At 37.9% G+C, this 11016-nt stretch overlaps 3 protein-coding genes across 5 annotated transcripts; 2 read left to right on the forward strand and 1 right to left on the reverse strand.

Moving 5' to 3' along the window:
* Positions 1–4: 4 nt before the first annotated feature.
* On the forward strand, positions 5–7076 carry LOC113685689 (5-formyltetrahydrofolate cyclo-ligase). Its single transcript, XM_027203222.2, has 8 exons — positions 5–217; positions 320–409; positions 500–519; positions 4037–4149; positions 4754–4830; positions 6075–6101; positions 6193–6256; positions 6416–7076. The coding sequence occupies exons 1-8, from the start codon at positions 101–103 to the stop codon at positions 6505–6507; spliced, it is 600 nt and encodes a 199-aa protein (XP_027059023.2). The 5' UTR covers positions 5–100; the 3' UTR covers positions 6508–7076.
* Positions 873–3802, reverse strand: LOC113685687 (uncharacterized). Its single transcript, XM_027203221.2, has 6 exons — positions 3633–3802; positions 3024–3109; positions 2636–2761; positions 1744–2437; positions 1461–1608; positions 873–1114 (listed from the first exon to the last, which is right to left on the reverse strand). The coding sequence occupies exons 1-6, from the start codon at positions 3712–3714 to the stop codon at positions 982–984; spliced, it is 1269 nt and encodes a 422-aa protein (XP_027059022.2). The 5' UTR covers positions 3715–3802; the 3' UTR covers positions 873–981.
* A 469-nt stretch (positions 7077–7545) lies between the features above and the next one.
* Positions 7546–10807, forward strand: LOC113685742 (two pore potassium channel protein sup-9). 3 transcript variants are annotated; one of them, XM_027203285.2, is made up of 4 exons: positions 7563–7703; positions 8685–8722; positions 8927–9274; positions 10159–10807. In XM_027203285.2, exons 3-4 carry the CDS (start codon positions 8983–8985, stop codon positions 10752–10754), a joined length of 888 nt encoding a protein of 295 aa, XP_027059086.2. In that variant the 5' UTR covers positions 7563–7703; positions 8685–8722; positions 8927–8982; the 3' UTR covers positions 10755–10807. The 3 variants fall into 3 exon arrangements, with proteins under 3 accessions (XP_027059087.2, XP_027059086.2, XP_089037770.1); XM_089181644.1 differs by having other exon boundaries at positions 9032–9274; XM_027203286.2 differs by lacking the exon at positions 8685–8722 and having other exon boundaries at positions 7546–7703.
* The last annotated feature ends 209 nt before the right edge of the window (positions 10808–11016 follow it).

Raw genomic sequence — 11016 nt, forward strand, 5'->3', positions numbered from 1 at the left:
CAACACTAGTCCGCATGCAACGCCTGGTTAAAATCTTGTATTTGCAATCGAGTAAAACGCACAGCCAGCGAGTACAGAGGGAAACGATTTTTGGTGAAGAATGTCACAAATGGTTGTCAATGAGGCTAAAAAAGTTCTGCGTCGCGAGTTGAAGAAAAGAATTGCAGCTATGACAGATGAAGCAAAACTAACGGAATCTACTTCGATTGTGAACAAAGTAAATTGGAGCCCTTGTTCATTTGGTTTGTAAGATCTTTGCTGATGTAGACACCGCTGTTGTTCTTGTCCATTGATTAACTGTATTGTGTTATCTCGCAAGCTTCTTCGAATGGAGGAATACAAATCAAGCAAGCGAATCTCAGTCTATCTCAGCATGTCTTCTGAAGTTCAAACCGAAGGAATATTGAAGGTCAGACTTAGGAGAGTCATTTTATTATCTCTTACTTCTCTACCTTCTCAGTTATGATTTACTATATTTCTGCTCTTACCTCTGTTGCAGGAGCTTTTCCAGGCAAAGAAGTAAGTATGATGCCTAAATTTAACTACATGTAGAACCTTTAAGATATGTTAGGTTGGCACTTCCTCTCACAATCGACCAAGGCCAGTCACTATAGATTTCGTCCGGTCAACTCTTTGAATGGCCGAACATTTTGTGCAATTGCTTACACATGTAAAGAAGAGTTTAATTCCGAACTAAGTTAAGGTTTTAAATATGACTGCATCAATTTTCCTGCATTGAGTTGGGATTTTTTTTGTAAAGAGGGGATTAATTGACTATGACGTAATGAATATTTGTCCGGCCAAAAATGGACTGCAAAAGAAAATGACAAGGAATTAGAAAAAAGGAAACAGTTACAAACAGCGACTAACTTCAGGTTTCAAGAAATCCATTTTATTAAAAATGACATGTTTCCACCAAAAATTCTGTTCAAAGTAGTTTGAAATACACACAACAAATGAAATCAGATATGAAGTCTTGAATTATGAGTTCTTATTCCTGTAGAGCTTTTTCTTCTTGGGATTTTCCCATACTCGTTTGTTTGACTGAGACTGACGTCTTGGTGGTAATCTCCAGGAAGCTTCTTCGGCTTCTTTCCATTCTTTATAAGCTTGCCTGTTAGGAAAAATTGTAGTAAAGAAACAAACCCGAGAGAAATTTATTCAAAATGACAAAAACTCTTTTGGAATGGGTCAGTTTAGATAAAAATAAGGATTCAGTTAAAAGAGCGGTGGCAAGCGACTGCACCTTTGAAACGTGCAAAAAACGACGGGTAGTTGCATTTTCGCATTTTTTTAAATTTTCATCGGAAAGTAAATTTCGGAATAGTTTGTCAAAAGTCAACGTAAAGAAGGCAGAACAAGTGGTCTTTCGAAAGAGCTGCCGACAACAACGATGTATGAAAGTGTTGAAATACCTCAGTCAAATTTTTTTTGATACGGTGTTTCGTTCTTCTACTCACCATCTTCGCCAGATCGACTTCACAGGCCACGAAATCAACATGTACACAGCCAGCACAACACAGTTCATTACCAATACGACAGAGATCGTGTAACCAGTTTCACGCCAGGTCGAGACAATAATGTGGCTTTTAATTCTGAGAAGATGGTCTGTTAAGAAAGTAAACAAAAAAATGACATTAAAGAAATTTAAGCTTGATTCGGCCATCTCTCGATTATACAGGAATATTTCCAAGGATTTTCACACAGTCCGCAGGGATATCTCTCACAAGGCTTTCGACTCACCGTGAATGTATTCATTGTAAAACTTGATGAAAAGTGAAAACGTCTCCAAAACGTTCTCAAGCGCAGGTTCAAGTGGTTTACCGTTCCTTTTAATCGTTTTCCATGACCAATCGATCAACCGTTTCGCTTCCCCCCATGCCCACTCGGCCCACTGTTTTGAACCAATCCATGCCTTCTTAGTTAACCATGAAGCATTTTCCTTTGAGACGCCGTTCAACCACTCAATCTGATCCCAAATCCATTTCGTTCCGTTCCAAGCACATGCGGCCAACCATTCAGCACAGACCCAGTACCTCTCAGCCACCCATAAGCCTCCATGGTAAACACATTCATCTGCCCACATCATCGTTGCAAAAATCCATTCTGCCAACCTTTTGAGTCTGTTCCAGATTTCTCCGACGCAATCCGTCAATCCTTTCCAAATTCTACCGACCCACTCCAACGTTCCTTTCCAAATGTTACGAGTCAAATCGATCAACCATTTCAATGCATTCCAAATGTTCTTAGCAGTTGTTCCAACGCCGTTAGAACACATTTTCCAAGCTTCAACCACTGTTGTCACCATAAAGCTCCATGTGTTTTTTACCATCGTCCCCACACGAGCGATTAGTCCTAGTTCTTTCCGTTTGTATTCTTGGTAATCAGAACATGTCATATTCTCAGGGTACTCCGGTAGTTCTTTGCACTTGAGAATCTGAGAGATATAAATGGGCGAAAAACAATATAGCCACCATAGATGTCTAAGATTGTTTTCAACTGTATATCTCTTGGCTCTTTTTTGACTAGAAACTCACGAGAAAAACAGTAGAAAGCCTTATCATGGAGAAACGCAGTATTTGTCGATGGCAAACCATATTGCAAAAGAAATTTAAGCGATTGTCATTTTAAATACCTTTCCAAGGTTTGGTGGATCGTTCCCAAAAGGTGGACCGTTCAAATCTTGAGAGCCTTTTTTGCCGGGAAAAACAAGTTTCATATCCAGATCCAGTGACGACATTTGAATCCTTATCACATATTCCTACCAGGAGGAAAGGAACGACATGTTAGATTACGTTCAGGCTATTAGGTGTTATTACGGATTTTGATCGTTAGTTACCGAAAAAATCAACGATGATCAAAATAATAATTTTTCTTGAATTTAATCGTCTACATCAGAAAAAAAAAGGTTTAATTTTCGCCCTTCATTTCTGTAAACAACTTCATGTAAAATGTACTTCAGCTCTCCAAGACAGATGAACTCGTAGCATTTGCCGATGTTGTTCTTAAATATACCGACCAACCTTTCCGTTCCAAGTTCCGACTACGGAGGTGTCTCCGTTGAAATCTTCGAACGGAAGTTTTTGCCATTCAATGGCTTGAAAATCATCTAGTGTAAAAAGGTAATAGCATCAGTATTGCCATTATTTTGTAACTACTTTTTTTAAAGTAATACCCAGTATAAATACATATATGAATAGGAACTTTTTTACTAATCGACACCAAAAGGTTTGGGTAGAAAAAAAGGATTGTGAGAGGAAACGAAAAAAAGTAATCGTCGAAGCGCGCGCCTCAGTGAAAAGAAAAAAAATGCACCTTGCTCCGGGCGCACGCGCCTAAAATTAGCGAAGGCAACCATGGCAACTCAAAACTTGTTTATTCTCCCGAAAAAGGGTGAAAAGTTGCAAAATGCCCCGTCGGCAAAGCACTCATTTTGTTTTGGAGAATTTTGAAGAATGTCACTTTTAGCAAATGAAACCCGATAGAACCGTAAGTCGTTGGGAAACGTTTTTGGTTTGATAAGAAGGTTAAAAGCGTTTCATTACATTTTCTGGTCCAAATGGTCGTGTGCCGGGAAAAAGCAGAACTTTTGGAAACCTTTGAAATTTCTTTAAAACAGAGCTGAAACCTACCTTCGTGTCTTGTAGCTGGTGTAACCGCTGTTAATTGGAGCACAATTGCCAACGCAGCGATCAAAATCACAATCCTCCTCATTGTTGTGGCGCGCTTTTTCTCACAAAAAAAACCCGCACAGCTTCGTTCCGAGATAAAGAGCGTAGTGATGGTTTGACGTCACAACACCGTTAATGACGCAGTGTGCGCGAGACAAGGCAGCGAATGTTGGTCCCAGGCTCCTGCTTGTTTTTTGACTGAAAACACGCTCTTTTTGGTTTTCGGAAATTGGTTCCGTTTCCTTCAAAATTGGAGGGAAAAGAAAATCATGCTCAAAATGAAATCACAGGGCATCTCTCTGAGATTATGTAATTCGATAAACAGCCTACTTTTTTATTTTTATTTTTTAAAAATTTTTTTTCAGGGAATGTTTTATTCCTCGATATATTGGCCTAAACATGGACATGGTTAAACTTCACTCCATGGAAGACATGATGTCCTTACCAGTTACTTCCTGGAATATACAACAACCTGCAGGTGAATTCTAAATACTTAATATTTACAACTTATTCGATGGTTTGACGTATAACACGCGCGGACATTTAGCGAGTTGCGTAGTATTTTAGAATTACATTTTTTAGTATTTTGGCGTCTAGTTTCCCCTATGACTTTATCTTAGCATCGTATCGATCGTATAAGGTTTGCGCGAAAGACGAAAACAACACAAAAGAAACCATTAAAGCGTTCTTTACGACCACAAAAATAATCTGTCGCACTCTAAGTTTGTTACTTTAAAAGTCAAGCCCGAAAAACGATAAAAAAGAAAATTTGGATCATTTAGTGAGGCTATTTTGCTCTCCGTTTGTATTTTCGCCCTGTTCTACTGAGAAATACCGTTGCATATTTTGTGCGTTCCGTTGCCCTAATTTGGTAAAATGCGCAATTGTGAAATATTACTTTTCAGTACTTATACGGCTCTGCTCCAATACTGCTCCAGTCTAATTAACCTACCTGTGACAATGTAACAACTTTACTGATCTAATATGACATGGAGTACTGTTTCAATATTGTCCAGTGTTTAAGCAGAGCAAAGTCGCTTCGTTTTGGGATTGATTTTTTTCATGGTCCTTTTCTTGTTCAGAGGATGATGAAAGAGAAGAAGCCATCTCTTCAGGGGGACTGGATCTTATCGTTGTTCCAGGACTTGGTTTCACAAAGGTCTGCATTTAAATACCAGTGATGATGCTAATTTTTTGTTTAAAGGGTTGGATATACAACTGTAGAGTAATGCGTGAATCAGACCAAGTGCTCTATACAGCTGCTTTATTGGAATACTAATAGCGGAGCTCGCAGAGCGCAGCCCCATAATTATACAAAATAGTAATAACCCATCAAGCCGAAAAAATTTGGATGTACGACCGTACGACCGCACAAAGTGCTACTTTTAACATGCGTGGTCAATTGTACCGCGGGCACGCCAAAGCCACGGCTTTGATCAGTAGTTTAGTGGTCAGTGCACTGGGCTCCGAGTCGGACGACCCGGGTTCTAGTCCTGGCCGGGGCAAGGCGTTGTGCCCTCGAGACGTGCGGGAAAAAAAATGCGAGCTCCGCTTTTAGGCTTGGCTAAATCTATATATTAAACTTGATTATATACAATGATATATATAAGGATAATCACGTGACGGCGGTTAAGGGTGTGCTAGACAATGAATACAGATTATCTTATATCTAAAGTAGTTATCAAAATATGGGAACAAACACTACAAGTGATAATAATAATAATAATGATAACAGTAATGATAAAGTGATGATAGTAATGATAATGAAGATTACAGTGACATGGACGATAATGGTGATAATTTAAATGATGATAATGATGACGACAATAATAAAGATAGTGAAAGATAACTTTAGTAACCATAATGCAATATAACAATCAATCAATAATCAAAGTCAACAGATTTTTAAAGATATTTTATGTTATTTTCCTTAGCAAACATATTAGTAATGTATTTATATTTAAAATTTTATTGTTATCGACATATGTAAAAAAAATATAGAATTATACATTCCATTATAAATAGATTTTAGCGCTTGAAACGAAGATACCATTATTGAATCAATAATCATAATTGTTGTAAAAATGATAAATAATATTCATGATGATAATGATAATACGTACTGTAGTAACAATATTCAAGTTAAAGTATTTTTTGCGTATTAATTTGAACTCTTTTGGAAACAATTCTTTGAGGAACTATTTTGCCAAGTAATTGGGAAGTAGTCATTCCTCTAACTGAGAATAATCTTAGAATTCCAACCCTCCTCTTTGATTACTTCAAGAAAATGAATTCTAGATGACGTAAGGTGTGCGTTAGCTTATGTAGCGTATCCATGTCTGCTTGGTAGTGTAATGCCAATGTCGCTAACGGTTTGGTTTCCATTGCATTTCTTTTTCATAGAATGGCCTCCGTCTTGGCAGAGGAAAGGTAACCATTGACAACGTAGACCTAGAAATTATAAGTTGTTTTGAGTTATTAAGTGTTATTTGTGTAAACTGTTTCGATTTTGTTCTGTTAGGGTTATTATGACTCGTACATCATGAAGTGCATTCAAACGTGCCAAAAGAAGCCGCTTTTGATCGGTAAGAGTTATTTTTTTCTTCATTTTTTTCACCTCGCCTCGGTTTGGACTGTATGCATAACGAAGTCACTATCAATGCGCTTGGTCCTGAAGAGCTATCATAGTATTTTTATATTGTATCTCTTTCCGCGTATCTTTCATTTTCCACTTTCTTCTCCAGGTTTGGCTTTTAGTTCTCAGATCTGCGACGACCTACCAGTCACAGAAAGAGACATGCCTTTGGATCATGTGATCACAAGTGAACCAGATTAGAAAATTGGCGAATTCAGAGTAATAATATTAAAGGGGAAAATAAACTAATCAAGAAAGAAAAAATGAAAATGTCACTCTCGAGAACTACATTACACAAACGCTGGTAATTTTCTTATTTTGAAAAGCTGATCAAAGACAGGCTTGCAAAAGTTGTCAATACAATGACAGTCAGTGACAGTGTCGCCATTCGGGACACAAAAGACGATTTGGCACACATGTTTAGTATTCTATTCAAGGGTTTGTGGATGTATTTCACTTAACTAATGTTTTAAATTGGAGCAGCCATTTCTAAGTGTCGCGACCCAAAATGTCGCAAATTGAACACCTGTGCAGCCGATAAATTTCATATTCTCTTTTTGTAATAGACAAACAACTAACCTAGGCGTGCAGTGAGAAGTACGCATGCGGATACCTTTCGTAGTGCGTTTTCTGATTCCACGCTTCCAAAGTGTTTGATTTTTCTACCAACGTGGCGCTATTAATTTCATAGTTCGGAAATGTATTAACCACATGCCATTAAGAAAAACAGATGAATAGAATGGAAAATAAATTAAAATGATGCAGCTGAATTGTGGTGTAATTTAAAATTTAATCGGTGTACTAGTAATAAGGACACTTGGTATTTCCTATGTTGAGCAAGAAATCCAGAAATTATAAAAAAAGAGAATTATGACTGCAATATTCTGTGGCAAAATACACGAAAAAGTGTTTTTAAACAGCTCTTTGAAGTTGCATATTCCATTAGATGTTATCGCAAAGTTGTTTTTACGATCGAAACTGAAGACAAATGGAAACAAAAATTCTTCAAATTATGGGTTTAATTTTTCTTTTTTAAAGGAGTATGACATGACACAAAAAATATACGACTTATTTTATCTGTTTTCTCGATTTCTATTCTTTATTGATAAAATTGAAACAAAAATCCTTTCTATTTATGAAATAATAACACACCAAAAATGCCCCTTGACGCTCATGGAAAATTATTTTAGAGTTAATTAAGTGTGTGTGACGTCGTTATTGTAAAGATATTAATTATACATAACTCGCTAGGCCAAACTGTTGGTCTGTTTTCAACAGCACGAGAAATGTTTTTGCATCAATTCGAGGAGTTTGGCAGCAGATAGACGAAACGAAATGGAAGATATTCGAACGGCCATGTGGTAATCCACGCTTTTTGATAACGCTATGTTTTGAATGTAAGTGAATTTGGAATCAAAACTGTTTTTCTTGGCGATTGAATCGTAAATATTAGAATTTCCTGTTACATTTTCTCGTTCTGTTTATTCCGTTTTATCACAGTTCTGTCCTTTCGAAGATAAAACTGATCCGACATTCAATTATCAAGGGCGCGAAGCTAATGTTAGGGATAAAACCGGCGCTAAGCATTGAAATGTGGCTTTAAAGTCGCGGAAAGATCGGCGAGAAAAGCAAAATAATAGTTCCCAAGTGACTTTAGTCTGAACAAGTCAGAATTGCAGGTTTCAAAGCGCGAAATCTCTACAGCTAGATAGCTGAATCCCTTATGATTTTCCAATCTTTAAACCTGAATTTCTGTACCTCCATTCCATAGTTTAGCTCGCATAAAAGGCGTTCGCCCGCGTTTCCCATTTACGTTAAAACGCACTTATTTCTCCAACTCCCCGCAGTTCTGCAGAATATGCTTTCTTGATGATGAATTCGCATACCCTGGCAATTAGCTTGTTGACTTAGCGGTTCCAGAAAAAATGCTGGCTTTTTCCAGTTTATTTTGACTGCATACTAAACAAATGCAGGCTAGTTTATTTCTAAATTCATACATTCGTCTTTGAAGACATGGGCGAGAAGAAAATTATATTTAAACTAAGACACCCTAAAGGGCATTCGCAAAATATCACCAGCTTAGCTATGTACATCTTCCTCTTTGAAAATATTTTTCCTTGGAATAATCTGTACAAAAGTGGCAAATTCTGACTGAATTAAGAAGATGTTCTATAAAGCAGCCGTAAATTTGCAATAAACATTTTAATTTCTCCGTTTGCTTTTCACGCGCAGGTTGAGTTTCACAAACAGCTGTTTATATAAAGTTTCATAAAACATTAACAGTCAGAACAGCTTCCAAAAAAAATTACTGTTTAGGTAATTAAAATAAGAATTATTTATTTACATGGTTAAACCATTAAGTGTGCATTTTGTTTCAGATAACGGGCAGCCCCTCCTCAGCGGTGAAGTCCGTCACGTGAGTAATAAAGTAATTGGAAAAAAATTAATTTGAGGCTACTAGTTCCGGAGTTCCGCACGGCACCCTAACATCAACTTAATATTTTTTCACTGATTTTTTTCACTCGTGCGACGGACTTCGCCGTCTGCTTGTGGTCTTGCTTTGTTTCTATTGGGGCGTAATGCCAATATCAGAGGTTTTTTTCTTGGATTTGATCCACAGAAATAGCAATTCCTCGGCCCTGTATCTGTGACGGGAATCAAAGCGACCACCTTGCGATGTCTTCAGTTGGAAGTACTTTTTTAAAGAGGGCTCTTTTGTTTTTAGTGTTCGGATTTGTAAATGCTGCAATTTTTACTCTTATCGAGAGGCGTGGAGAAAATTACAAGACCACCTCAGATAGAATGTTAGACCAACTGAGGAAGAATTTTACGAAACACCACAACTTCTCGGACGAAGAATTCGAGTATTTTACAATGGCCTCATATAACGCCGTTCGCACGGGTTTGTCTTTGGACTGGACCTATTTTAGGGCTGTGGATTTCACGTACACAGCGATGACCACAATTGGTGAGTCTCTGATCCTTGACAAAGCTATTTTTCTCTCAGCTTCTGGTAAAAAGGATCAGTCCGCCCTATTTTGACAAGTTTATCCTTGTTAAATTATTCGCCTTGTTAGAGATAAACTTTAGTTTTTCCATTGACAAAATCGTTGAAAAAACACCAACACGCTATGAGTTTTTTAACAAGGAGAGCGCTCAAGGAAAGAAATGACAGCGACAAAATTAGCTTAGAAGTGTAAATGACTTTGCTTGAAAAGCTCTTTTCAACTAGACTACAAAGACTTCATGTGAAATTTGATTCCAAAAAATTGTAAGTAACCTAATCCTTTAAATACCTTCACTCTTGGACAACTGTTCGCTTCTCTGAAAAATAATGTCCGGAAAACTAATAGAGCGTAACTTAGCACCAAAAGGAGGCTATTTTTAAATACCGGAGATAATGTTATTCTCCACTTTAAACCAACCTCGACCAATAACTTTCGTTTTCCCGCGCATCATGCCATTTGAGTTCTAATTGGCTCTTGCGACATTTCCTCTGTTTTCTTCGGCTGTCGTGGTTTTTGTGTCGACCGCGACCAATAACTTGCGTTTTCCCGCGATTCATGCCATTTGAGTTCTTATTGGCTCTTGTGACATTTCCTTTGTTTTCTTTGGCTGTCGTGGTTTTTTGTGTCGACCGCGACCAATAACTTGCGTTTTCCAGCGCTTCATGCCATTTGAGTTCTTAATGGCTCCTTGAGACATTCCTTTGTTTCTTTGGCTGTCATGGTTTTACGATGCCTCCCTTTTTTCAGACCTTTCAGAAATGATTGGGGGCCACCTGTGCCGTAGCAATTATGGGTACGTGTAATTGTTATCATACATAACTTTTTTATATTATTATTCTTGCAGGTTACGGTCGTCTAACTCCTATCACCACATACGGGAAACTGTTCTGCGTCGTTTTTTGTATGTTTGGAATTCCACTATGTCTGCTGACTCTAAAATCTGCGGGCGAACTTATTTCAACATTTCTAACTTGTGTGATAACTCACGTGGAGATTAAAGTTCTTAAAACAAAAAGAGTAAAACACCTTGAGATTAAACGCGCTGTACTCGCGTTTAATTTAATGGCAATGTATCTCTCGTTCACTGCAGTCACACAAGTGATGCAGGAACACTGGACATTCGTGGATGCTTTTTACGCCTCGTTTGTAGCATTTTCTACTGTCGGTTTTGGAGATTATGTTCTTTTTGAAAGTGTTACAGGGCAAGGCAAAAACGGAGCTGCAAGCACGTTTTTTCACGTGTTTGCAACTTTCCCGGCGCTTTTTGGACTGGGGATTGTGGCTTGTGTGATCAACTGTGTTTTAGATGTTGTTGAGAAGAACCGTTTACACATTAGTGATGGTAGACCAGGGAGAAGGAAAAATGGAGAGTTGGTAAAACTTCTATCTTTTAGTAAACTGGAAGAAGGTAGACGCTGCAGAAGGTCTCATAGTGTATGAAAGCACATCATAGATTCTTTTAGAGTTTTAATTAAAGAATACTTTGAAAAAGACTATTTTACCCAGATAACGTGTTTTGAAAGCTTGGGCAGTTTTCATGATCGACCGAGCCGGCTTAATCGTCGCTAGTCGGAGCTGATCAACACGATTAGGAACCAGTTTTAATTTATCACCTAAGGGGGGGGGGGGGGGGAGAAGTTTGGGAGGATCACATGGTTTTCAGGGAGAACGAATGATGTTGCAGATCCCTAAGGGCGATAAG

Source organism: Pocillopora damicornis, chromosome 9 (genome assembly GCF_964200805.1).
Source record: "Pocillopora damicornis chromosome 9, jaPocDami1.2, whole genome shotgun sequence".
In the NCBI taxonomy this organism is placed as follows: domain Eukaryota; kingdom Metazoa; phylum Cnidaria; class Anthozoa; order Scleractinia; family Pocilloporidae; genus Pocillopora; species Pocillopora damicornis.